The 27,733-nt window shown below is 42.3% G+C and overlaps 2 protein-coding genes across 2 annotated transcripts; one reads left to right on the top strand and one right to left on the bottom strand.

The window, feature by feature from the left end:
• The first annotated feature begins 1,048 nt into the window (after nt 1–1,048).
• Nucleotides 1,049–20,851, top strand: SNW1 (SNW domain containing 1). The gene is made up of 14 exons (XM_006115987.4): nt 1,049–1,195; nt 2,661–2,814; nt 5,672–5,833; nt 11,275–11,370; nt 11,463–11,569; nt 12,329–12,433; nt 12,524–12,593; nt 14,077–14,142; nt 15,351–15,467; nt 15,817–15,958; nt 17,178–17,274; nt 18,572–18,689; nt 19,804–19,967; nt 20,049–20,851. The coding sequence occupies exons 1-14, from the start codon at nt 1,182–1,184 to the stop codon at nt 20,245–20,247; spliced, it is 1,611 nt and encodes a 536-aa protein (XP_006116049.1). The 5' UTR covers nt 1,049–1,181; the 3' UTR covers nt 20,248–20,851.
• On the bottom strand, nt 20,780–27,730 carry SLIRP (SRA stem-loop interacting RNA binding protein). The gene is made up of 4 exons (XM_075926792.1): nt 27,558–27,730; nt 27,159–27,217; nt 24,135–24,242; nt 20,780–20,922 (listed from the first exon to the last, which is right to left on the bottom strand). Exons 1-4 carry the CDS (start codon nt 27,631–27,633, stop codon nt 20,848–20,850), a joined length of 318 nt encoding a protein of 105 aa, XP_075782907.1. The 5' UTR covers nt 27,634–27,730; the 3' UTR covers nt 20,780–20,847.
• Between the last annotated feature and the right edge of the window lie 3 nt (nt 27,731–27,733).

The following is a 27,733-nucleotide window of genomic DNA, read 5'->3' on the forward strand; positions in this document are numbered from 1 at the left end:
TGCATGTTTCATTTTGCATTTTGTATGATGCTTAGCTGGCATGTTATGTTTTATTTAGCTTAGTAACTACTTTGATCTGGCTATCATCACTTGCAATCACTTAAATGTTGCTATTTATATTTAATAAAAATCTCTTTTATTATTAAACCCTGTGTAAATAACTGTTACCTAGGAGTAACAACAGCTGTGCATCTCTTATTGAAAAAGGGGGCACACATCTTATGAGTTCACGCTACATAAACTTTATGCATAGTGAGATGGATTTATTTTGGGTGTTAGTCCCATTGGGGCCATGCACCTGGGATCTGTGTCAAGTCCCTGTGACTGAGCCTTTCCAAGGCTGAGAGACTCTCAGTGTTTGTGTTGCTCTTCTGTGGGCTGTGACCCCAACTCTGTACCTTTGCTGGGGAAGACCAGAGAGCCTGGCTCAGCAAGATAGAGTGTTGGGTGCACCCCAGAGGGCAGATAATGATATGATCAGCCCATCAGGGGGCAACCTCCAGGGAATCTTTGTGACCTGGGCCAACCCTCACACACAGATTCACTTTGTTAATTAAAAGGCAAGTATAGTATTAATAGTCTCAGTACCATAATTGTCATTTGTTTTAATCTGGAAAAAAGACTCATATCCAAGGCCCCCTCAAACTCTAATAGCCCTGGGCCTACAGTCAGACACCTTTGGAACAGATTGTAGGGTTGCCATGTGTCCGGTTTTGAACAGGACAGTCTAGTATTTGAGCTTTCTGTTTGGGAAACAAATTGAGAAAATATAAATGAGAAAACATAAATGTCCAGTATTTTCTAAATAAGATGTAATGTAGATTGTGATGTGATGTCAAGTGTCTCCACTATTTTTGTTGAAACCGTCTGGCAACCTTAGATCGGTGCTAGCCCAGCCGAGCAAAGACACCACGGTCTTAAAGAGATTACAACTCGCACAATGCCTATCTCTTGCGCATGTGCTTTAGAAACGTGTATGCCTCCTCCAGTCTAGGGTAGGCTTGTGAACGAAGACTACAAGTCCCAGAAGATGTTTCGGCAATAGCTCTGCGGAGTGTAGCGTATGGTCTTCGCGCTGAGGAAAGCTGAGAGACTACAACTCCCAGCATGCTTTTGATATCTGCGCCTGCGCGTTTGCTATCCCCTTCGTGCGGCTAGGGTCCCCGAGCGAGACGAGGAAGATGGCGCTCACCAGGTTGGTGGGGCTCAGGGCCGCAGTGCTTCCGTCCTGGTCCTATTCCAACGTCCCTTGTACCCCGCGCTCTTCGGGGCCCGAAGAGCCTCTTCCGGGTGCGAGGGGGCTGTTGGCCCTGCCAAGGGACAAGCCAGGCTGGCGCCGTGTAGGCCTCTCCGAGCCGGGGCCTTTCCCCAGCTCCCAGCCGCGGACTTATCTCCCAGGGGGCCAGGCCCGTAGAGACAGGCCGGGGCGTGGGGACCGGACACCTCCCACCGGCCTGCACTGGGCTGGGGGAGGGTAGGAGCTGCCTGCGCCAAGGGCGGCCCTGGAGGAGACCGTGTGCACCCAGGGTCGGGGGCTCGGCGGCCACCCCGGGCCTATGCCACGGGCCCGTGCTAGGGGTCTGGGGAGGGAGCTAGTTACGGACAGGAACCTCCCTCCAGAATCGCAGCGAGTTGTTTGCCGCTGACAGGGTTAATGCCCCCTCCGCACACCCCGTGTGGGGGTAGCGGATCCCCAGTGATTCCTTCTCCGAGGTGCTACACAGCCACTCCTCCGTGGTCACCGGCGCATAGGGAGCCTGGGGTCTGATACAGCGGCGTCCAGGGCATGCTTATGCATGGGGTTTACACATATGTGTTGGGCTTGGGCAGACACCTGCGGACTCTGTTGTTAGGTCCTATTGTGTGTACGGCTCTGTCTACGTCCTAGGGCAGTCTACTGAGAGAAGTTGAGAGGTCAGTGTCATTCTCTGTTTAGGTTAAGGGACATGTCTTTTTGTGTGTACTCCAATATATAAACCTTTTGGCAGCCAAACGTTTCCTTAAGGAAATGCAAAGGGGGCAGCCTGGTTCTGAAATGGGAGTGCAGAGCAAACTAAAAAGTGGGAAGTTAAGATTTTAGCTCAGTCCTTTGTTCTTGACCAATGGGGACAAGAGATGTTCTGGAGAATGTGTAGTCATCCCCAGAGAAAGGAACATCTTGTATTGCTTGGGTACCAAACCTTGGTCAGAATGAGTTGTATCACTGTGTCTGTGGGCATTTATGTGAGGAGTCATTAAGAACTGGAGGATATTTTCTTTTTCACTTTGACAGAATGATAGAAAACATACTTATGTAGAATGCGGTTATGTTTTGTAAGATTCCTACAGCTCTGTTGCTAAAGAAAAAACAGAGGTGGCTCCTTCTGTTCAATCAGGGGTGGGAAATATGCACTGCACTGGGACTGGGGGATAAAGAAAGGAGAAAGAGAAGAGTGAAGCTGCCTTCAACATTTCAACTCAGAGACAGCTGTGGCCCAGTTAAAAGTCCTGCACTCAATTAAGTGTTATAAATTGTTTCTGATTCAACACAGATTTGTGGCAAAGATGAACAGTTCCTTGGAATACTCTAATCAAAGAATGAAATATTGCACTTGATCTCATTTGTGTTGAGTGGGTGAGACTGTCTCAAAGTTAATATCCTTCTCTTTTTGTCTGTTCAGTTTTTTACCAGCCCCAACTCAGCTGTCTCAGGACCAGCTAGAATTAGAAGAAAGAGCAAGATCTCAGAGATCAAGACAGACTGCACTGGTATCATCGCGCAGGGAACCTCCCCCTTATGGTTATCGAAAAGGATGGATACCACGAATGCTAGAGGTAAATATTTGACTTCATACTCTGGTGATAGCTCTCATTTATTTTGGGGGAATTTTTTAAAAGATTAAATCCAAGCATTTGAACATAGCACAGAAAATTGTATAGTGCCCCACCATATCAGAAATTGACTGGTTATGTCCATCAATCCAGGTAGAAATATTCTGGGTTTGTTTTTGTTTTATAGTATTACTACTTACTAGAGAAACCTTCTAACTATATTGTACATAACCTTCCCTGTGGAGAATATTATGAAGTGAAACAAGTAGTCCTTGCAGATGCCTTCTGAATACATGTCTATTTTCATTTTCCTGATTTGTTAAATATACAGTCCAGATGAAAGTTCTCCGTGCATGGTTACAGTTGGACAGCTAAAAAAAAGTTGAATTAGAGAATAATCTCATAGTTATGTTTTCATAGATATCAGCTTATTTTATTTTCTTGTGTTTGTAGTAACATTGGCATTTGTCAGACATTCAGTGTTATATGTGATTGTCAGAAGAAACCTGAGATGATGCACATTCTTAGTCTTTACCCTGAATTTAGTTAATCTCATATCATCTGCAAATGCTGACAGATTGGAAGTGAGAAGAGGTGTTTTTGAGAATTGCACTAAGACACTTGTATTTTGATCCAGAAATTCCTTGCAGTGATTTCAAATGACATTTAGCATGACGTCTGAGACTTGGTGTGCTTAGTCCCAGATCAATGTTAAAAATACCACCACTACTTCGGGGACAAGGGACTAGAGACTCTTTTGAAGTGTTAATACTTTCTAAACCACCAGGACTTGAAAAGGATATGTTATATAGCAATTGCTGCTTTCCACTAGTATATAATATTCTTTTTTCATTTGTGTCTGATGAGATAAGATTTTAAAATTTCTGCCTTTTAATTAATTCTTCTCCCTACTGCATTTTAATTAACAAAATTAATATTTTCATAGTCAAGCTGTCAAACTTCTAAAGCTAGAAATTAGTACTTACCGTATTTTTCCGGCGTATAAGACGACCCCCTAATTTTCTAGTTAAAAGATAGGTTTTCGTCTTATACTCGCCGTATAAGATTACCCCCCCCTTAAGAGGCCAACCGCCAGCGCCCCTCCGCCTCCCCGGCTTTGCTCCCGGTGTTCCTGGTCTGTTGGAGATGGTCCCCAGCAGACCAGGGGCACCGGGAGCAAAGCCGCAGCCGTGGCGGGGTCCCGCGCCTCCCCAGCTTTGCCAGAGCAAAGCCTCAGAGGCGCGGGACCCCTCCGCCTCCCCGGCTTTGCTCCCGGTGTCCCTGGTCTGCTGGAGACGGTCCCCAGCAGACCAGGGGCACCGGGAGCAAAGCCGAAGCGGTGGCGGGGTCCCGCACCTCCTGAGACTTTGCCAGAGCAAAGCCTCAGAAGCGAGGCACCCCGCCGCTACTGCGGCTTTGCTCCCGGTGCCTCTGGTCTGCTGGGGACCGTCTCCAGCAGACCAGGGACACCGGGAGCAAAGCCTCTGAGGACGCCGGCAGCGGGACAGCAGTGGCGCGCCTGGGCTGCCCTGCTGCCCGAGCCCCTCCGCGGCTTTGCGAAGCCTCGGAGGAAGCCGGCAGCGGGGCCCCTCTGCGGCTTTGCTCCGCGTCTTCCTGGTCTGCAGCTTTTCTCGCCCCGGAGTACACGGGCGGTGGGACCGCGAGGTCCCGCAGTCTGTGTCCTCCGGGACGAGAAAAGCCCCAGCGTATAAGACGACCCCGATTTTTTGGGGATGTTTTTTAGCATAAAAAGTCGTCTTATACGCCGGAAAATACGGTAATGTCTTTTTAAAATTGGTTGTCATTGCTTTCACTAGCATCCATCTCACTTCCAAACACAAGCAGTGCATGAGCTGAAAGTACATGGGAAGGACTGTTAGAAGTATCCATATTATAGACCAGCATGAGTGTTTTCAAGAGCAGTAAACTGTTCCAAGCATGATTTTGGTCCGGAGAATAAAAACAGTTTAAAAATCAGTCTGCAACATATCAGCAGTACTATGAAAAGGAATCTCATTTTTGGTTTACTGACCATGGACTATCTTCGGTCTGGAAAGGGTTTGAAGACTATTTAATTCTTTAAATGGTTCTTGGAATGTGGCAGTTGTATGAAAGAGCCTTGGTGATGCATCTCAGATTGTTGTTAGCCTGCATGGAACAGTAATCCTAGATGTATCTCAATTGTTACGGATACAGAATGATCTGATTTGAGAAGCCTGTCTCCTTCAGCTTTTGAGATACAGAGTGAAAGGGCAGGCAAAGGCTCTTGAAGTATGGGAGCTTGGATTTCCTACCCAAGTGCCAGCATGTTGAAGTCTAGCATACCTACTGTTTTGAAGGTCTGAGCTACTGGTTTTATTAAAAGAATGTTTCACTGTTAAATCAAAAAAATTAGCTGCTAAAAATGTCCACTGCTAATTGTTCTGTGAAAAATGACAAATATAACTTAGCAGGAGCAAACTGTCACTTCTGTAACATTAGAAGTTTGTAGTTCCTTTATTGTAATAATAAAATACTTGAAAGTTCAGATTCCCTGATTCCTTTATGCATCTAATACTGTAATTATTATTGGTACTTTAGTAGTGCCTCACATACTCCAGTCAGGATTCAGAGCCTCTCTTTGGTACAATAAATAATTCTGGACATTACTTGAAGAAAAACGAATGCATCTTTCTCTTCTATTTTAAGAACTCTACTGTTCACTGAAAGAATACACTAAGATAGAATTTGGTTGTTGCACTCTGGGAAAAAGGCCATTGTTCTGCCTGTTCCCATTCCTTGCAGAAAAATACTGGCAAAAATACTTGGTTTCATGCCAGCTGTTTTATTTATTACTCACTTCTGTTTCCTTTCTGTGCAGGATTTTGGAGATGGAGGTGCTTTCCCCGAAATCCACGTGGCTCAATACCCGTTAGATATGGGCCGAAAGAAGAAAATGTCCAATGCTTTGGCTGTTCAAGTGGATGCCGAAGGAAAAATAAAATACGATGCTATAGCTCGACAGGGGCAGTCAAAAGACAAGGTAATACACTCTTACGGCAGGAATCTGTATGTTTGGTAGCCTTAAACAAATTGGGTTAAACTTTTTTTTTTTTTTTTTTTTTTTTTTTTTAAACAAGCTATTGTCATTTTGGCATTAGAAATCTAGATGGTGACTTTTAAACATTTGCATATTTTGTTCGATGTTTAGGGGGTGAGATAATACCAGTTAGATATGAGTGGCATGACTGGGAAGATAGGTTGACCCAGAGTTATTTGAGTCTTTTTTTTTGTAACTGTGATTATAACTTGGATTTTACAGAGGTAAGGTAGTATAGATGAAAGTACCTACTATAGTTACCTGTTGATGGCTAGTATTACACTGGAGTTAGGTCATCATGGAGCATTCTAAAGGCATGAGGGCCAACTTGTCAGCAGTAGCCTTCAGTCATACTTCTGTAATTTGGGGTTTTCTTTCTGGCTTATTCAGACGATAAAATAGCACAAGCACAACTTTTAGAAAAATGGACCCTGTGTGCTTTTATTGTAGCTATCATGCTATCTGGAGTGGCTCTCAGACCTCAGGGTACATTGTCAGAGATAGGTCAGACACTCCAAACTGGTGGTATCTTCTCTAATTAGATTTCAACAACCCAGTAACAAATGCTCCTGGATCACTAAAAGAGCCTTTCTATGAGTCACAGATGGTCCTCTTGGGCTCTCCAGTCTTTTTTACCACCTAGGCAAGCTGGACTTAGAGATAAATGGTTACTTACACCAAAATCACAAACATTCAGGTTGAGCAGTCATTTTCCCCAGACTGGTTTCTATCATATATTTCTCACCAAAGATAATGTCTGTAGCCAGTCCTGTAATAAACTAACCAAAGGTTTACTAACATAGAAAAAATAGTAAGAGTTATTTATAGGTTAAAACAAGCAAGCACATAACATAAATTGCAATCTCAATCCAAGTGACAGAGTTGTAGTGATCTTTCAATTCAAAGTATCTTTTACAGAAAACCCAGGGATAACTCTGGTGAATCTGTTGCTTCAGTTGGGAGTCCCTAGCCCTGTGAGAGTTCAAACAGCAAAGAGTTGATCGTTTTTCCTTGAGGCATTTTTTACCAGTAAGGGGCAACCTAGGCTAGTAAGTGGGCAGTATGAATTAGGAATGTTAGGAAGCGTGTAATTTGGTGATATTGTAGCTGACACAATTTTCGTTGGTTATATAATTAACCAGTAGGTGGTTCTGTGTTTAAAGAGTGCTGGCTCAGTCCTGGCTACCCCTGTTGCAGCTCTACGGGGAGGGGCAGAGAAAGGGGTAGGAGACGCTGCTGCAAAGCAGCCCTGGTCTGCAGGTGTCCCAGTGGGGAGCTGGGCCCACACGTGGACACGAGCTGTTGCCGCCAAGCAACCCCTGGCTGCTGTGAGCAGGGGCTTCTGGACTCAGCACAAGCCGAGATTGCGCAGTCCTGGTTTGCGCTGATCACTGCACCTCTGCAGAGCCACAGTGCAGCTGGCTCTGGAGTCGGCACAAGCCAGAACTGCTCAGTCCCAGCTCAAATCAGCTCCTCTGGAGTAACCCCTGCTGTGGTTCTGCAGAGGTGCTTATCAATTAATCATATAGTCGATACAAATAATCACATTACATCCTTAGCTTGCATACCTAGAATTTGTGAGATTCGCTGATTGAACTGTAGCAGCACTTTGATTGGATGCTGAGGGAGCACATGGCTCTCACAATTTAGTATTTGAATCAGCACATGCCTCACTTGGTGTTGCCCTTGCTTTAAGTGCACTTCACAAAAAAGCAACAGAATCTGGCAACACTGCATGGGGAATAGTAAACAAAATGTGTCTCAGGCCACACATAAAACCCCAATGGGCTGCAGGTTACCCTCCACTCATTTTTATATTTTCTTCCATAAACAAAATTAAGCTGATAGCTACATTTCCTACAGAAATCCCTTCCTCATGGAGGAAAAGGAATGCACATACCAAAGGTCTTAGATTTTTGATATCATACAATGGCTCATTTGCATGTAATGAACAGGATTTAACATCTTGTTAGAGACTCTCATTGAAATTACACGTTTTCCCGTTTGTTGTGTGTTCCAGTCACAGAGGTTTACAATGAAAATGCTTGTTTTCACTTTATAGCATAGAGTATAATTGCATGAGAACAATAACATGCAGCATGCTTACAAGCATTTTATAAAACACTAAACACAACTTAGCATCTAATATTTATTTTAATAATGCACAAGTAAGCAAGAGTGTAAATGTTGTGTGGGGTTGGGGTGTTGGTGTAAGTTGGCACCTGGCCTGCCAGCATAACAGTAACAATGACATTTATTTTGGTAGTGTTTGTGTTTTAATCCTTTTGCACTGGAGTTATATTTTGTTATTGCAATTTCCATTGCATTGCAGTATGGGGTGGGCAGTGTTGCTGACTTAAAATAGCCATGCTGTAAGACTCCCTGGGCCCAGACATGCTTCCACCAATGTCAATAACAAAACTCTAATTGACTTCAATGGCAAGATTTGGCTTTTGTATCTGTAGTAGTAATTCCCAAGAGGAAGTGGCTACATTGGGTATTGTAGTGTCCTGAAATTCTGAAGACCATTTTGCAAACTCCTAAGCCCACTGTGAGGACCCCATATTTCAGAGGGTGTGGATGCGGATTGTAGACTATCAAAGCTTGCATTTTACTTAAACAAGTATTGGGGCAGGAGAGTTAGTGACATTTGACTAGACCAGCTGTTTGACCATTGCTTTGCTACAGTAATTATTACTCATCTCTTTCCAGTGTAACCCAAAAGGAAATCTAAAAAGAGACTGCTGAACATAGAGGGCTTTTTAATTTAAAATCACCAAGATGTTGATATAGATTAATTGTTCAGGAAATAAGGTTCTTCCTGATGGAGATTCCCAAGAAAGTTTGAGCACTGAGAGGCACACTTACTTTTTTACAGTGATGAGTGCTATTTAAAACCCCAGCGTGTATGGAGCAGAGGTGTTGCTTTTTAATAATATCAAATGCCCAATGAATGTGAAGGTGACTCAGACTTTGAGGGGTGAACATTTTCTTAAAACACTCGGAGGGCTAAAAATCATAAACTTCAAATAAGTTCAAAAGTTTAAAAATATCTAATTGACGTTCATTATGCAACTGTCAAAGTGTGAGGTGTCTAATAATTATAATAATTAAATACAGTGAAAACTCAGTCAGTTTTGTATGTTAAATTAAGGATGTGATAATGTACATGGTCAGTTAACGTTCATGGTTACATGCAGAACCCTTCCTTCCCCCATGCTGCTGCCCCTGTAGCAGAGGCAGCAGCGCAGAGCAGGGCTATGTGTGTGGGGAGCCAGCTTAAAAATAGAAGGCACTTTTCTTCAATCTTGCTTTCTCTAATGAATACACACGACACACTGTTTAGCCACATATAACTATCCTCAGGACTGGAGGTGAGAGAGAAAACAACTTGTGAATAATGCCAGTCAGGTTGATTAAAGAACTCAGATACCACAGTGATGACTATAGTACAGGAACATGACTAGAATAGACCTAGTAATTTGTGAAATATTTCATTATCCATATCAAAATATCATCTGCCTCTTTGGTCCTTCCAAAGTGATGTCAATCCAAAGCAGTCCTTCCAAAGTGATGTCAATCCTTGGTCTTTGTTGAGTGATCCTGAATTCCAGTTTCAATAAATAGATGATGCCTTCTCCACTTGAAATGCAGTGGAGACTTTTGATGTTAGTCAAATTTGCCATAGAACAAAATGGAAAAATCTTGTTTTGTTAGTGTTTGGGGTTATTACAGTCCATTCTGTAGATGTCTACATTTCAGTGATCCTTTTCATATATAGTTGATAAAACTCTGTATAGAGCCACAATCAAACATTGTTGAAAAAATATTTAAGTAGCTACAACATGACAAGTTTCAGTCAAGTTCTTCATTTACTCCAGTTTGTATGATATTCTAAGCATGTACAAGGATCAGATCCTACTGCAAGGTGAAGTGTCTTCAGATATAATTAAATGATATGAAGGAATCTCTTCCAATAGCATACATGTAGTCTCTGCTTGTGAAGACTGTCTCAACCCACAGAAGGAATCTTTCAGTGAGACCAATACATTTTTTCTTACTTGATTTCTGAGTAGATTGATCACTCCACATTGGAGTAATGTCAAAATGAAATACTAAGCCCAATAGTGATGAATCTCTTACCTGACTTTCCTTCATCCTTATCATCAAAAAGGTCCAAATAAAATGCATAAATACTTGTACTTTTTTACTTTTTTTATTTTGAAGTGGGGATATTGGTTATCGCCACTAATGTCAGACTAATCTCCATATTGCATCCACTTGACTGCCACTTTGCACACAAGTAGAATGTCTGTTTAGTGGGTAATGAGCTGTGGATTTAGTTCACAAAGCTCATTTGTGCCCCAGTCACCTGACAGAGGTATACTGTAATTTTGAGATAACTCCTTTAGTCTTCTCTTGTCTCCAAGAATATTCTGAGCTCCTTCAGTGTGCTTGGTTCTTCGTGCAGTGAAGCTCTTGGGTTTTATAGTTAATTACCATAGAGGAATAATGTTCTTCACATGTCCTTCACTCGTCTTTGTGAGATGCTGGAATATTGATGCTCATTTAAGGGATTATTAATTTTGGAGTATGTGGATAAGAAGCAGGAAATGCCTTTGTGTGCTAATTTAGCACTGAGGCCTCAGGTCAATTTTATAGTGAAGCATACACTATCAGGAGCAGTTTATTTCACAGTTCTACTTCCAACAATAGCTATTGTGAGGTTTTAACCCTTTAAGCCAGGATTTTCTGGTATTACTTATTGAGACAGATGTAAAATTCTAATTCTAGGTGCAGTAGGGATTTTTCTACATGACCCTTTTAGTAACACTCCTTTCCCATATTCTTCTTGAGGCTTAAGGCTTAATAATTGTGTGTGGGAGGACTGAATTATTCATGCTGGGAAAAGCATGAGGCAATTTCTCAAGTGTTTAACAATTTCAGAGTGGTAAAGATGATACATACAAGCACGATAGCAATTTAAGTTGTTTCCCTAATTCTTGAAAACTGAAATATAAATCTGTGTGTCTAGCTTTGTTTAGGGATCCTAAAAAGGAGAGAGATGGTCAGAGCACAGGACGGGGAGCCAGGAATTCATTGATTTTTAATCCCATCTCTAATTGCAGTTTGCTGTGTCATTTTGGGGCAAGTCACTTCTTTGCTTTAAGTGTTTCCATCTATAAAATGGGAGTGATACTATTTTCCTATTTTACAAACATATTTTCAGAAATCCTGATTACTGTGGTGCAAAGAAACTGAGTGATTGCTATATAAATGTTAAATACTGTCAAAAGGATAATCCATCTTCTGCAATGTCTCCTTCAAGAATGGTGCATTTCCATCTATTGTTCCACAGCACTGATAATTATAATTTGTTTCAGGTAATTTACAGCAAATATACGGACCTTATACCTAAAGAAGTTATGAATGTGGATGACCCCGACCTGCAAAGACCTGATGAGGAAGCAGTGAAAGAGGTAATATATGCACTGGTGAACACAGCTGTTGGCACTACTTTTTTTTTTTTCTTCTTTGTTAAGGTACTCAACATTTGTATTCCTGATTACAGCTAACTGAAAAGACGCGAGCAGCCCTGGAGAAGTCTGTCTCCCAGAAAGTTGCAGCAGCCATGCCAGTCCGAGCAGCTGACAAACTAGCTCCTGCTCAGTATATCCGGTATGGATGGAGTTAGAGTATATAAACCTTTTGTGGAGAATTGGTTAGTAAAGAGCGTGCCTTGATTGTTGGGAGGAGGCTCCTCTTTCTTGAAACCTATGCCTTTGCAGCAGGCTGCAGAATGAAACTTATTCAAGATCTAGAGACTTCTTCATCATTTACAAGTTAGTTTGAAGCACGTTGATTGTCTCCACTCTGGAAATTAAAACATTTAAAGAAATTATTGCTTTCTATGGAATGTGATTAGTCCCATTATGGAGGGCACAGTGTGCTGTAGAAACTGACTACAATATGTGTGTTTTCACTTAAAATAAGGTCTTTATAACCTGGCTCTCTATTACATAAGTTCTGAACTACAAGGCTAGTCTTTATTTAGAAGGAATCTTAGCTGCAGCCACAAAAAGCTCCCAAACCAGAGTTTGGGTCAGTTCACAGCATTCTTCTGCAAATGTGTTAAAGGATTTTCCTGGTCATAGCCAGGGAGTAGTCAAACAATGTCTCTGTGCATCTGTCTATCTAAAACTCTTTTCATCTTCAGTTTGTAATTTAAATATTATATCCTGTTCTGTTGCAGAAACAGGACACTATAGCCTGAAAAGGGGCAGTTCAAATCCTGACAGACTAATTAGATGCATTCTGATGTTGAAGCACATGAAAAAATTGATGTGAACAAAACAAAAATACAGAGCAACTAAACGAGAGGAAAGATGAGACTGGCAATGTACAGAGAATTGAATGTTTCTCAACTACTTTTCTCAGATATACACCATCTCAGCAAGGTGTGGCCTTCAACTCTGGAGCAAAACAGAGGGTTATTCGAATGGTGGAAATGCAGAAGGACCCTATGGAACCTCCAAGGTTCAAGTGAGTGTCTGGAATTTTTCATAGCAAGTAGTTGTTTTTGGTAAACACGTTTTCTTATTGCCTTTTCATCACACTATTTTTTTCCTTAAGGATTAATAAGAAAATTCCTCGTGGGCCACCTTCTCCTCCTGCTCCTGTAATGCACTCCCCCAGCAGAAAGGTATTGAATATAACAGCTGTTTTCTGGTCTGGCTTCTAGTGTGGGTTCTCAAATCCCACTCTGTTATCTTGCTAGTACCTGTGGTGCTTTTTCTCCTTTTCTGTGCCTTGAAGTATGTTGCTAGGTGATTAATTTAGTGTGAAATGTAAAGTTCTGTGCCTGGACAGTGTTGAAAATGTATCTTTCTTATATGTCTTCACAAAGATTGATTTAGATTTCCTGCTTTTACATAGGCTCACATCTGTCACTCTCCTTAGCTGAGGGTTGGATGAGGCTTTTGATTTAGCACATCCGTACTGCTCTTTGACTAGTATGCTGTGTTTGTTTTGTGTATTTCTCTTATATGTTGATTAAAAAATTAAGGAAGCAGTTATAAACAAATAAATTCAAGTGACATTTCACTATCTAAGCTAAAGTTTTTAAAAAGGCATAATACAGTGGTCAAACCGAGGGTACAAATCAGTGGTTCGATATATCTGGCTAGTTATTTACTACATTTAGTAATATAGTAATGAATAAGTTAAGAAAAACAGTCTTAAAAGTTTTACAAGAAAGTTAAGGGGAGACATTCCTTAGGACTTGAGCAGTTTAGCTCAGTGCCTGCTGAGAGGCAATGGCTATTGCTTGGTTTTAGGAAAATACAGTTCATAAGGTATTGTCCCCCATAGCATTGCTTTTGGCTTTTTCTCCCATTAACATTCACTGTTTGAAAAATTTTGTTAAGCTTTGTTTAACATATTCCCCTTCACACTTTAACACAATACCTGCATCTTTCCGGCAGTCTCACACAGACACAAAATGATTTATAAAATCCATAGGAGCTTTGGAACTATATTAATTTAACCCAGAGTTCTCTTACTATTTCAATAATTCACTTAGAGGTTAACTATCTACTTTGGAGAATAGTTTGAAATTCATAAAGAGAGACATACATTCACACACAAACAAGTGATCATTAAAGGGATTTGAGCATCCTCAAATTGCTTTAGACAAGGATTTCGATACCTTTATAAAACCTTTAGCTCATGTGTTTGGTCTTTGTTTGCATCTAAATTGATGTCTTTGAAATGTAATTTAAGCACATTTCTATATGAGTATATAGTTGGTCTCTTTTCTCTCTTAGTTGTACTGCATGCTTGGTTCAACTGGTGTTGTCTTTTACCACCATTCCTTTGGATGGCCAGTCCAAGGAGGAGGAGATCTGGCTATAACTTTGGGTATTGTCTTGATGGTTGGCACCTTTGTAGAGCTTTATGACTTCTCTGCTGCACTCCAAAGGACATTCTTGCCCAATCAGGGATTCCAGGATGTTGGCCATAACTCCTCATGCCATTTATTTGCAAAGAGCCTTAGTTTTTTTAAATTTGTCCCAGTACTTCTCTAGCTGTCTTTTTTGAGATAGGAAATGGAGAATTTTCCTTACTGTTATAATTCTAAAAATGTTCTTCTGTTCCCTCCCTCTTCTGTCCTTTCTCTAATTCAGATGACTGTGAAAGAGCAACAAGAGTGGAAAATTCCTCCATGCATTTCAAACTGGAAAAATGCAAAGGTAATTAAGTTGTCATAAATTCAGCTTTTAATATTGCATCCTGCTGGGAGTCTTCTGTGAATGATCTGCAGCCGAATAATACTGGCTTTAAACCTCTAGAGCTCAGTAAACTTGCTGCTTCCAGAGTGGAGAACAGTTGTAGAGCTCAGTTTTTTTCTTCCCTATTTATTAGAAGTGTCAAGGTGTGATAGGAGCACAGAGCTGATATGGAAGAGATTATATATGTTGAGAGAAGAAGTGGTATTTAATAAAATCTGCATAATATTGCAGTATGTAGAGTTTTAAATCAAAACCTCTGGGTTCTCTGTGAAAGGCATTTAAACTGATAAAAGGAGAAAGTAGCATCAGGGCAGAGTGCATTTCTTTACACTCACTCAGACTCTCCAGATAGTTCTCACTTATGCCTTCTAAAACTAGTGAATTTTCCATTTCCAATTTGACTAAATTATTTCCCAGCAGGAGATGTATGTGCTGTGCTACTCAGCAGGAACCATAGAGGGACCCCCTGCTTCTGTCAGCAAATCAGTGTTTGCAGGCAGTAGTACTAATAAAATTGCAGTGACTATTATGACCATTCTCTCAAACTGACCAAGTTGCTGCTGTGCAGAAAATCCAAATGAAGGAGGGAGGAAAAGCAACATGCTGTGGCACTTTTTTCCTATCTAAATTCAGCTTTTTAACTGTGCTTCACAGTGATTAGAGACTCCAGTTTTAAGTTAAAACTGTTTTTAAACCCCAGCTAAACAAAAAATTCATAGAAATCTGCCCTAAATATTTCCCTAAATACCTGTAACATTCATAGACTTGCATTTTTTAGGTGAAGGGAGACCCTGTTTCTCACCCACACTTGTGTCCTGGTGATACAGAGCCCTGAAGTGACAATTTTATATGTATTAAAAACATTTCGGAGAAATCAGCTTTTAAAAGCAATTTTGAAAACTGGCTAACATCAGAAACACTGTTCTTAACACAAAGAGCTGAGCTATATCAATGGCATCTTGATAAAGATGCTAGTCAAAAAAATAGATTATCCTTGTGGGAAAAGGGAGACTGAAGACGATGAGGTTTGTATTCTCTGGTATAATTATACAAATACATAAAAAGCAAGTCCACAGGAGCATATTAACGGCGAGTAAAGATTTTGATTTCTTTGTTCAGTAGTCCATGTTTCCTTCAGGTGATGAAATATCTGTCTGTTTTCATTTCAGGGGTACACCATTCCATTAGACAAGCGTCTGGCTGCAGATGGCAGAGGACTGCAGACTGTTCATATTAATGAAAACTTTGCAAAGCTGGCTGAGGCTCTGTACATTGCTGACAGAAAGGTCAGGCTGTTGTTTAATCTGTTTAGTTATGGTTGGTTTAATTATTTTCTTCCACATAGTTGATTTTTCACAAGGAAATAAAAATGAGTGAAGTTGTAGCTTTCTACTTCATTTTCCTCTTGTGCTGATATGACACACAGGGATCTTATCACCAAGATCTTTGAATCAACAGCTCAGCATGGGCTCTCCTCCAGGAAGCTTATAGCTCTTTTCTTAGCCTTAACTACTAGGCTTTGTTTCATGTTTATGATCTAATTCCTATTGAAAAGTCTGTTTAGTTTTAGAGCTGTTGCTCTTCTTTGTATCCCTTGTCCTAGCAGCATATTGTTTAACAAGTGTTCTCATGCAGGCTCGAGAGGCTGTGGAGATGCGTGCCCAGGTGGAGAGAAAGATGGCACAGAAAGAGAAGGAAAAGCATGAGGAAAAGCTCAGAGAAATGGCTCAGAAAGCTCGAGAGAGGAGAGCTGGGATCAAAACGCACGCTGAGAAAGGTACATTCTTCCTGTCACTCCCTGCAAGAAATCCTGTTCAAAATATCAGTTTCTTTCACTAATTTGTGAGTGCAGTCTGAATTTGAGCCCGATGCTCCTGTCAGTGAATGCTGCAGAGAAGGTCCTTCAGAAAGCTTATAGATGCACTCTGACCACAACAATAAGCAGCTTTGAGGGATTTGTAGAAAGAACCCTTGACTTAAAGGAGGGGCTGTGGCAGTGGCAGGGAGAGATGGGTGGGGGAGGACCCCAAACTAATGCACTTCCATTGTCAAGAGTCTTCCAATATTTCCATTCTGATTCTCTTCACAGGACTATAACTGAGTTATATATTTACAACAACCCCACACAGGGATAGGGTCACAAGCCAAGAACAAATCTGACTTAAGATGTAAATGAGGTTTTTTTTAAGTCTTTAAGAATGTCACAGGATTTATTTTGTGCAGTCCTATAGCTATTTTTTAAAATATAAGTGTGCATACTTTAGTTTACACTGTGCACTAGATCTATTCGTTACTAAACTATGAATCCCAAGTACTGGAATACATGCAGGGCTTGCCAAGCAGCAACGAGCCCCGCTTGCCAGCCATGTGGTTTGGCATGCTGCACATGCACAGACTGTGCTGCTTGGCTGTGCCGGCTTGTAATCCACTTGCCACGGGCGAGTAGATTACACTAATTGTTGAGCCCTGGCTGTATTCTCTGGTTTGAAATAGGTGATAAATCCACAGAGTTATTGGATGTTCCCTACTGCTGGAAGTGCATGTATGCCAGGATTTGTTCTTTTGATACTAAAACCTAATTTTAACAAAACTTTAAAACATAACTTCTGAGGTACATGGGGACATATCCCTGTGACACCCTTTAACATGCCTGCGAGTTGTCAAGTGTTAATTCCCAGTCATTACAGAGAGAAAAGTATCCCCTGAGGATTTAACTTAACCCCCTGAAAGCCAAGAAAATATGGTTGAGACAGACTGCATCCTTCATCTATCATGTCAAGCCCAGGTGTTAGAAAAACACTTTAAATGTCATTAGAAAGGGATGATTTTAATTCTGCTTTTTCACTTTCTGTAAAACATCTAACTAATTCAAAAAGTGGTAGAAGTCCTTCATCTTCTATAAATCAACATTGACTTCAGTTACTGATGTGATGACTGGTTTAACTATCAAATAACAAGTAGCTGTCTATAATCCACAATCTTAAATGTCTGAACAGAGGATGGGGAAGCTAGGGAGAGGGACGAAATCAGACATGACCGGCGTAAAGAGAGACAGCATGACAGGAATCTTTCCAGAGCAGCTCCTGACAAAAGGTGAGTGAGGAAGAGCAACATATCTAATAGCTATATTCATGAAACTCCCTTCGTAGGCAGGGAAGTAACAGTAAAGAAGTTGCTACTGATGAGCCAAATTTGGTTGACCTGTATTGGTGAGAGGGCTTCACTCGTATTCCTCCCTCACTCTTTCAGTTACAGATTTTGAAATCTTGTCAACATTGCTAGTACTGTGTGTAAGTTCCTGGAGCAGATGTTTAGATTACACAACTTGTGTCCCACGTGTTTCTGCAAAGCTTTTAACTTCATGGAAATTGCGTTTACAGGATGTGCAAGTTGATCTTTAGGAACTAACACTAAAAACCTGCATTTGGCCCATTCAAGCTGGTTTGGGCTCAGGATGCAGAATCTAGTCTTGAGTTGGACCCTGAGCCCAGAAATCTACAGTTTTGCAGCCCTAAGAGCCTGAGTCAGCTGAGAGAGAATGACTTTGGGCTTTTAGTTGTAGTACAGAGGTACCCTGCAAGTAGTGAGCGTTTTGTAATAATTAACATGGCACTTAACCACTGGAAGCTAATTTTCTTGATCAAAGCTACTTCAACTCAAAAGCTCTCAAACTTAGATATATACCCTGAACAAGAATAATTTGTCTGAAGGCATTTATAAATGCTGAAAACATGTTGACAAATTCAGTTGTGAATCTTTAGTGGTACAGAGTGTAGGAACCTTGTAGTCTCAGTTGAGATGAAATTTCTGACCACAGAGGTCAATTGGAAACCTCCTGTTTACTTCTGTAGGGCTAGGATTTCACCCTGGTATGTGGTTCCAGTTCATTAAACACTTGAATTCACCTATTTGAATTAAATACCAGTAAGTTTAGACTTTTCAGGCTTCTCCTGCTAAGCCTTTGTATTTTGCCAGGGCAACTTTTAAGCTCTGAAAGACTTCACAGAGCCATGAGTTTACACTTTGTAATTTATATAGTGATCGGCTCTAAAATGATCACAAAACCTTCTAAGATAGTCCTCGCTACTGGTTCTTACTGAAAACAAATACAGACGTTTCTAAACCAAATCAGTTTGTGATGTTATAAACAGTGGAAGAGCACACTCAGATGCCTTGCTTAACTAAAACATGATTTCCTCAAAATGTCTTCTGTGTGAAGAGACCCTATGTTAACCTCTAACCTAAAAAGAGGAAGTTGGGGGTCAAAATCCAGCTTCTCGTGGAAACTTAGTCATCGCTCTAGCCGCAGGTAATAATTTTCAATCTTAATCAAAATGATTAAAGTTATCTTCCAAATGAACCCTGTTTATTTTTGTTTGTTTTAACTCAGGTCAAAGCTGCAGAGAAATGAGAACAGAGATATTAGTGAAGTTATTGCCCTAGGTGTTCCTAACCCTCGGACATCCAATGAGGTCCAGTATGACCAGAGGCTTTTCAATCAGAGCAAGGTAAAGAACTGAGACGTTTTCCCATGTGTTTTATTTCTGGAAGGTGAATGTTGGGCCCATTCATCTCTTTGTAGAGAGTGCAGTACAGAGACTGTGATCTCTTTCTGCTGAATCTACAGAGGAAAGGTATGAAGGCAGATAGCTAAAGTGACTCCTACTTTGTTGTGCAACATGTTCTGATTGCCTTTTATTCAGTGATTGGATACTCTCTAAACTAGGGGTGGGGAACCTATGACCCAGGGGGCCAGATCCTGCCCCTGACATTCCTTGAGGGCAGGGGACTGGACTCTATGACCTCTCGAGGTCCCTTTCCGTTCTAGTGCTCTATGATTTCCTGGATCCAATCCCTGAAGCTCTGGACTCCTCCCCAACATAGGGGAGCAGACACTCCAGCCTTGCATGCTCCATCTCTGCAAGGCTGGAGTCCCAGCTCCCCACTGAGGGGGGCTGGAATCAGACAAACCATGGCTGCATCTGACCCACAGACTACCTGGTGAGGGGGGACAAAGCAGCTCTGTATGCTGATGTTCCCCCTTCCTCTGCTGGGGAAATGGCAGCACAGCAAAGCACTGCCAGAAGGTGGTTTTTTCCTCACTGCTCCAATTGGCTGTAATCATGGTCAATAGGAGTAGCAGACGGAAGCACCAGGTGGTGGCAGGGGACATGGAGCCATGTGCATCCTCAGGGAGCTGCACCAGGTAAGCACACCCCTCATCGCCCGGACCCTGCAATCTCACTTCCCTCTTGCATCCCCTCCTCTCAGATTTTAAAAAGAATACCTAGGAATCCTAGAACGGTTACAAACGAAAATACTTTTATTACAGTATAATACTCTGTCTAAAACTGGTGCGGTATGTTAAACTGCTGTATGGCAGGGCAGGTTGAAATAATCCCTGTATATACAATGTAGGTGCTCTTTCCTGCTCCCTGCTGGCAGGTACACATGTCCCTTGCACAGCCAGTATTTGTAGCAGTGAGAATTCATGATCATTAGATGTTGTATATTGTACCTTCCTCTAATTCATTGGCTTAATATTATCTCACTATGCTTCTGAAAATTCACATATTCTATGCTGATGAATAACTCCTGCATTAACCAGCTGCTCCTTTTCAGGGCATGGATAGTGGCTTTGCTGGAGGAGAGGATGAAATTTACAATGTCTATGACCAGCCTTGGAGAAGTGGTAAAGATATGGCCCAGAACATTTACAGGCCTAGTAAAAATGTGGATAAAGACATGTATGGTGATGACTTAGAGGCTCGAATAAAGACTAACAGGTAAGAAAAAAAGAGAAACTAAGTCTCTTCCTGTGCCACTTAAAACAATCTGGACTGATCATCATCTTGCTTTTGCTGCAGGTTTGTTCCAGATAAGGAATTTTCTGGCTCAGACCGTAGACAGAGGGGCAGAGAGGGACCTGTGCAGTTTGAGGAAGATCCCTTTGGTCTGGACAAGTTCTTGGAAGAAGCCAAACAGCACGGGGGTTCTAAGAGGCCCTCTGATAGCAGCCGCCCTAAAGAACATGAGCATGAGGGCAAGAAGAGGAGAAAGGAGTGAATGGACTGGCCCAATTGAGCACCAGGAATGGACTATAAGATGGGACTCCATGCTCATTACATTTTTATTCTATAAGCAGGAGGAATATGTATAGTGGATGGTCACATATGAAGCAGTTTAGCAATTCTGTGCAGTGGAGACAGATGAGCATAATGATTATTTTAAGCAGGCCAACAGCCCATGAGAACAAAGGAGGGAAGATATTTCCATCATTCCAGGGTATATTGTTATGCAGAGCTTTAGCTGTGCTACATCCATGTGCCCTATCAGCACTCAAGCATTCTGTCCTCCCATCTCAGGGCAAGATATGCTTGCCTAAAGCTTTTTTTCAACTAGCAAAGCTTTTGCTTAGTATGATAGAAGTACTCCTTGTGTATATAGCTAACCTCCTGCTTATGTTATAATAAATGAAATGTGGGGGAGCTTGTCAGATTTCTTATGGTTCACTGTTCTCTCCGGTGGCTGTATAGTTCATATTTTAGCTGAAGGGGAGAAACAAATGGATACTGTTTAAAAGTGAAATACTCACACATTTCCACTCAGTAACATTTTTATTTTAGACTCTTTACATGTTGGTGAAATAAAGTCTCCTGCAGGCTGCTAACTCATGTCAGCAACTCCTTCATTTGCGTATTGACTTGGAAAACTTCTGTGTTTCTGCAGTCGAACCTGTAGCTGAAATATTGAAAGCAGCTGTTTAAACCATAATTGAAACATCTATTCAACTTCAAACAGAAGACAACTTAAACCTGCTCCATCCCCATTGATCTCATTGTGGGACAAACTGTTTCAGGAGCCATAAGCATGAATACTAGATTCACAACAAGAAAGTTAAAAATAGTTGCTTCCTCAGAACAACAAGTAAAACTAGTTGAAAGTAATGGTCTAGGATTTAGTGAGAAACTGCCTGTGCATGGTTTTCCCTAATGAGGGAAAACAGACATCTCATTACAAGAGTAAACTCAGCCTTTCCTATAGACCAGTCTAATGATTTTGCCTTTTTCCTTCACTAATATTGCCAACTCCCTTTTACCAAGTTTATTAGCCTATTGTCTAGAGTAGACTATCCTTGTTCAATATAAAAGATGCTACAATTTGAACCCAGTAAATCCCTGGCATCCTCTCTCACTTCCCTTTTGCAATATTGTGAAAATCGTATTTAACTAAAATCATCATTAAAGGGAAACCACCCTTGAAATTCAGTAAGTTAAAACTAGGTAGTATAAGTCAATGTTATTTTTAACCCTGTTACTGAAACAGTGTAGGAAATAATTAAGATACTGTCAAATGTGTACTTAGTATATAAGAACTCCTCCCATTTTTAATTTGTAAAAGGTAAAATGTTCAGACTCAAATTTACACTGACTGCATTCCTTAGAGCCAGGCTGCTTCTTGCTCTTGATTTAGTGTCTAGATATTTTATCACTTCTATTATTTTAGTAACAGCAAATATTACTAAGGTTGAAAGTAGTCAGGATCAGCTGAAGCTTCGTGTAGCTTTTGAACTTTCAAAGCTATGCATTTAATATGTCACCCATCAACATTGCTCCTCTCATTGGCATTTAAAAAAAAATTTACTCTATCCTCCACAGTCCTAGTAGAGAAAGGGGTCTAGACAATACTGACAAAAGGCCTAGTTCTGTAAGAATGAGTCCAAGAGAGGATGTAGTAGTTTGGGGCAATCACTGACTTAAGAGGACAGTGTCTCTTACTTTTTGACTAAGGCCATTAGAGGAGACAGCACTTTTCTGATGCTTTGTTCTAAGCATGTTTGCATTAAATCTGGCTAACTTAGTTGTTGACTGTAGCATTATCCACCCAAGTTTTCAGACAATGAGCCAACACACTGTGGAATTAAGAAGGGATTGATTAAATTACACAGGGAAGAAATAAATGCAGGCAAGAGAACATGCCTGCTTTGATACAAAACCTAAGGCATAATATGGGTTTGGATATCCAGATAGTCTTAGTGACCAAAACCACCACCTTCTAGCCCTTCTTCTGTACTTAGTAGAAGGTCTTTGATTGATGTTGGGTGTCATCCAGGCTTTTGAAATTCAGAATGAATGAATGCAATGCTTTCCATGAGACTGCTTCGGCTATGTTTACTTGAATACCTGCAGCTGGCTTGTACATGCTGACTCTGGGTTCTGGCCACATGACTGTTTAACTGCATTATAAATGCTTGTCCTAGAGCCCAGGCTCCAGAATCCTGTCAGGGGAGACAATCCAGAGCTTGAACGCCAGTCCAAGTGTCTACACCAAGAGTGAGAAATAATTTTTGATGGGGGACACTCCAAGAATTTGGAAAGTGGTCAAGGATTGTATTTTTCCATATTAATGGAGGAAATGCATGGTTGGGATGGAGGTTGGGTGCAGAAGGGTGTGGGGTCTGGGAGGGAGTTTGGGTGAAGAAAGCAGTTGTGATCTGGGTTAGGAGACTAAGGGTTTTGGGTTGTGACCTTGGGCATGATGGGGTTCTGACCTGAAGCAGAGGATTGGGGAGTGAATATGGATGCAGGACAGGGGGAAGATGGCTTGGGTTGTGATCTGGGGCAGGGGTCTTAGGGTGCAGGATCTGGGAGGGGATATGGGGGCAGGAGCAGAGCAGAGGGCTTGGGTTATCTGGAGTAAGGGGGCAAAGGATTGAGGTGCTAGAGGTAGGCTCTGGCTAGGGGACTTGCTTGCTTGATTCCCAGCCAACAGCCTTCCCAAGTAGACTCTGTGCCTGTTGCAGGGCCATGTGGTTACTGAAGGACTAGGAGACTGAGGAGGGAAGGGTACTTTCCACACTAACAGGAAGCTACCATTGGCCAGAAACCAGTCAATGGGATTGTGCTGGGAGTGGGAACAGCACACAAACCCTTTCTACCCTTCCCCAGGCTCACAGCTGCCCCTCCAACAGCATTTTTATCAGCAGTGTACAAGAGGGCAGGCAGGGAGGCCGCACACCCGATCTGGCAGCTTGGCACACTGAATCAGGCCCAGGGGAGGGTGTTTTGCCCAGGCCTGGGCAAAACACCACAGTTAAATAGCTGGATAGCGTAAGCTGCACATGCTACTTCAGATGTTTAATTGCAGTATACATGCACCTTCCCTTGAAGGCCACTCAAACTCTTGGAAATGCAGAATACAGCTACCTTTTTAGTTGTAGGTATATCAAGAACAGAGCTATACAGACTACACTAACTCCTGTGTAATCTCCACTGCAACAGAAGTTCGTGGTTGTACGTTTAAATCCCATTACAGTTCAGGTTTTGCATGTCTTCATCTTCGTTTACATTCTAGCCCATGACTTGAATCAAGCAATACATATATATCAAAGGTCCCCAAACTGAGGGGGCATGCTTCTCACTTCCAGCCATATGCCTGACCCTAGTCACAGCTCAGCTCCTGACCCCATTCCCAGTAAGGATGGGTGAAGAGCCACTACACTCTGGCTGTGGCTCAGCTATACTCCTGCCTCTCTTCTGACCCCACTCTCAGCCAGGCATGGGAAAAGTAAGGGGGTTGTGTAAAAAGTTGAGACACTGATACAGATTGTCCCTAAGCTTATATAGGTGTGGAATAGATAAAAGGCTGTCTTAGCCCTCTATTCTTTAAATTTGTTTTCCTCCTTTATTCCAACATGGGGTTAAACTTTAAGTAGATTCTGCGATGGCTGGAGTCACACTGTCTGAAAAAGAAGCACGGGGTAACTTCAGAGCAAGTTCAGGAGTTGTAACTTGGGGGAGTGTTACAGTTGTCAATTTTACATTATTTCATCTAAACAGTACAATAGATTAACTGAACTTGTGTTGAGAGAGGCACAAAGAGCACATATGGTCTACTCAGGAGATAAGACTTCAGTTTATTAAATGAAATGTTCACTTGAAACAAGCTGTTACCTTGGCTCCTTCTACAATGTGGGATTCCTTCCGTAATGCATTGTGAAGGCTTTCTTCTGACGAGAAGCCAACCCAGCAAAAGCCTTTGTGAAATCCTGTTTCTTTATCCTAGTCACCAAATACAAAATAAAGTGTAGCTCAATAGCCTGACAGGTTAACAATGTATATGTAGTACTTCATTACAAAGTTTTTCAGGATAAAGATCCTTAATCCATGAGAGAAAATGCAATTATTTCTTTCAGGAACCCATCATATCCTTTTCAGAATGCTTGTGCCCAACTGCTTTGTGAACAAGAATTCAACTGGATGCTGCTCTCCTCCTCCCACAATTTGAATCCAGCAGCCAAAAAATACTTGCTTTTCAACAACTGTTTGAAAAGTTGGATATTTCTTCAAATCTGAACCTCTTCTAAGTGGCAGCATTTAAATGGTAGTTGAGCTAAATCACAAGACTTTGGAAAGTGAGGGAACATGGTAATAACAGTAGTTTAAGACACTAGGAAAATATAAGACAAGCAACATACATAGGAAAAATTGACATCCTACATTTGTTTTAATAGAATTGGCACCTGAGAACACATTACCATCCATGAAGGGGAAAACCAGTTACAATAGCCAAATCAACCAAAGTACCTCAGACATGAGCTTCAACTAGTTCTGCCACTGAATTTCAATCATGACTACTGACAACACCAGTACCAACTTGTGATGATTTTACTGTCTAGAAATTAGCCTTGTCACACTGTTCCATTTGTAGTGTCCAGTAATGAATGGTGATAAAGACATCCATTGTATTTTCAAAAAGATGATTTGTTGTAGTACTAAGTAATTTAACCCACTTCACAACAAATTTAGGAAGAATAAAGGAATTGCTTATTTTGTGGTCTACCTATTACTTAATACTGGGGTTACCAGTGTGGGGGAAAGATGCTTTTATCATGTTGAAGAATTCATTTTTGAGAAACTGGACTGGAAAACAGTGCCCTTACCAATTAAGACAACTTTAGACAAATATTTTAAACTTAACAGAGAATTAAGTGATATAGCATTTGGAACTGAATTTATTCAGAATGGAATGCATTCACCGCCATTCTGTCAAAATATGTTTAAATACGACAACTGAGGTAAGTGAGTTAGACACCTTTTTTAAGATAAAATACCCATTTTTAGGAAAAAATAGTACCTGGCTGACGGATTGTTTTCCATAGGTGTGAAGCATCCACAAACGGAATGTTAAAAAGTATGTTTTTTTGTAAATGTGTAAAAACTGAATTTTTTGGCCATTACATGTTTACACACAGGAGGAAGGCAGTTCTGTGGGAGCCGCCTACCCCTCCACTTCCCCATGCTGCTGCCTCTGATGCAGAGGAGCAGGCAGAAGCTGGTACGCGCTTGGCTCTTATGGAGCTGCCTCCCCTCCCCCTGTACTGCTGTATCATCACCAGAGGGAGCAACACTGGGAAGAGGGTGTAGGCTGCTCTACAGGATCTGGTTTTCACAGGGAGCCAGCTTAAAATTGTGTGCGCGTGAAAGGCATAGTTCCTCCTAAGGTGTGTGTCTGCACAGCCACAAAAATTCTTCTCCCTCCCACTTCCTCTGTAGGGCCATGCACCAGTACTCACGTGGCTGCTCTGGCAGGCAGGGCAACCTGAGACATTATGGTGAGGGAGCCACTGGGGCAGGAGGCTGTGATCTGCTGCGGCTGCGTGGCAAGTCTGCTCCAGTGGCCGGGGCTGCCACATGGTGGGGCAAGGAGGACCTGGAACCAGATCTGCAGCACAGCCAGGGTGGGCGTAGAGGTCTGCTCCAGCAGCTGGGAACGGGACCTACTGCATGGTGGGGGTAGGCGGGAGAGTGTTTTGCTCTGACATCCAGGAACGTGGGTGTTAATAAATTGGGTGCCACGGTGGCACACATCCAAACCAGTGCACATGACTTCACTATTGGCACACAAGCCAAGACTCTCTGTTCATGGTTGGAAAATCTTAGGGTACGTCTAGACTACATGCCTCCGGCGACAGAGGCATGTAGATTAGACTACCCGGCATAGGAAAATGAAGCGGCGATTTAAATAATCGCCGCTTCATTTAAATTTACATGGCTGCCGCGCTGAGCCGATCAGCTGTTTGTTGGCTCAGCGCGGTAGTCTGGACGCTCCGCGGTCGACATCAAAGGCATTTGTCGACCTCCCAGGTATGCCTCTTCCCAGGATGAGGAGGAGGCATACCTGGGAGGTCGACAAATGCCTTTGATGTCGACCGTGGAGCGTCCAGACTACCGAGCTGAGCCAACAAACAGCTGATCGGCTCAGCGCGGCAGCCATGTAAATTTAATGAAGCGGCGATTATTTAAATCGCCGCTTCATTTTCCTATGCCGGGTAGTCTAATCTACATGCCTCTGTCGCCGGAGGCATGTGGTCTAGATGTACCCTTAGAGGGAACACTGGTGAAAGGGGGGGGGGGGGGGACTTGCATGTAACTGTGAAGGTTAACAAGTCCAGGTCTCAAACTCTGTGATACTGCGACCGCCCTCTAAGTTGCTCGTGACCCCCCGGGGGAGTAAGGGCCCCCAGTCTGAGAAATGCAGTGTTAACTATTTAAACAAATACACTATCACATAACTTTGAACTTGCTATAACAGTTTACATTATAAGAGCACAAGGAACATAGATTATTATGCCCATTTTGCAAATAGATGAAGGCTCCAAAAAGTTATTTGACCAAGCTCACTATATACATCAGTAGAAACACTGGCAATAGTAACTAAAAAGTCCAAACACCCACTTCTAGCATTCTGAAGAGCTGGCCAAATATTAGTTTCTCACACAGAGTACTGAAAACAACACTAGAGCTAAATTAACTTTTGCAACTGTCCATAAGGAACACTCCCAACTTAATGGGGAAATTTGGATACTATGAACTAATAGGTATTTCCCAGATCCTATTGATAAATAACACGAAGAACAGCAGTGTTAATTTGTTTTGACTAAAGGGGCAATTAGTGAAAGAAAGGCATATACTCACAAATGGCAACATACATCTTCTTACACCACCAAACAGAGAAAAATAATCTTTGATTTCCTCTGCGGGGGGGAAACGTAGAGTCACAACGAAGTCTGCGAAACCCAGCAATCCCCCGAATAGCTTTCAAGCAATGGACCTGTGCCTAAGGCCCCGTTGCTAAGGGATGGGCCCAGCTTCCCTTCACCCCACCCGAAAGGGCACCGCAGGCCGCCCCGCTCCACCCGCGCCTTTGGCCTCTTCTGGAAGACACTGGCGCGGCGCAAAGGAGCCGGCCCGGCCCGCTGGAAACACGCGCAGGATCCAGCCGCTGCCGGCGAGCCCCGCTCTTCCCCCGGCCCTTTGCTTGGAGACCCGGAGGCGTCCGGTGGGATGCGACGTGGCCCCGCCGCCTAGACTCACTAGTGCTCAGAGTCCAGGGGATCCGCGACACGAAGAGCTCGAACACCCGCCGAGAGGAGGCGCGCGCCGCCGCCATCTTGGAGGGAGAAGGGCGAACTCTGACCTCCGACCGCTCCCCGCCCAGCCAATCAGATTTGAGCCGGCCCGTGGCTTTTGCTCCCGCAGGTCGGCGGTGA

The sequence above is a fragment of the Pelodiscus sinensis genome, chromosome 4 (genome assembly GCF_049634645.1).
Source record: "Pelodiscus sinensis isolate JC-2024 chromosome 4, ASM4963464v1, whole genome shotgun sequence".
Classification (NCBI taxonomy): Eukaryota; Metazoa; Chordata; order Testudines; family Trionychidae; genus Pelodiscus; species Pelodiscus sinensis.

What these genes read in the sequence shown, in the direction of transcription:
- SNW1 (XM_006115987.4), top strand. An exon ending in ATGAGGAAGCAGTGAAAGAG is followed by an intron (nt 11,371 to 11,462) that starts GTAATATATGCA and finishes TCCTGATTACAG; the next exon opens with CTAACTGAAAAGACGCGAGC. An exon ending in GCTCGAATAAAGACTAACAG is followed by an intron (nt 19,968 to 20,048) that starts GTAAGAAAAAAA and finishes CTTTTGCTGCAG; the next exon opens with GTTTGTTCCAGATAAGGAAT.
- SLIRP (XM_075926792.1), bottom strand. Translation starts at nt 27,633, where the DNA reads ATGGCGGCGGCGCGCGCCTCCTCTCGGCGGGTGTTCGAGCTCTTCGTG. An exon ending in GAAGATGTATGTTGCCATTT is followed by an intron (nt 24,243 to 27,158) that starts GTGAGTATATGC and finishes TTTGGTGACTAG; the next exon opens with GATAAAGAAACAGGATTTCA. An exon ending in ACATTGTAGAAGGAGCCAAG is followed by an intron (nt 20,923 to 24,134) that starts GTAACAGCTTGT and finishes TCAATATTTCAG; the next exon opens with CTACAGGTTCGACTGCAGAA.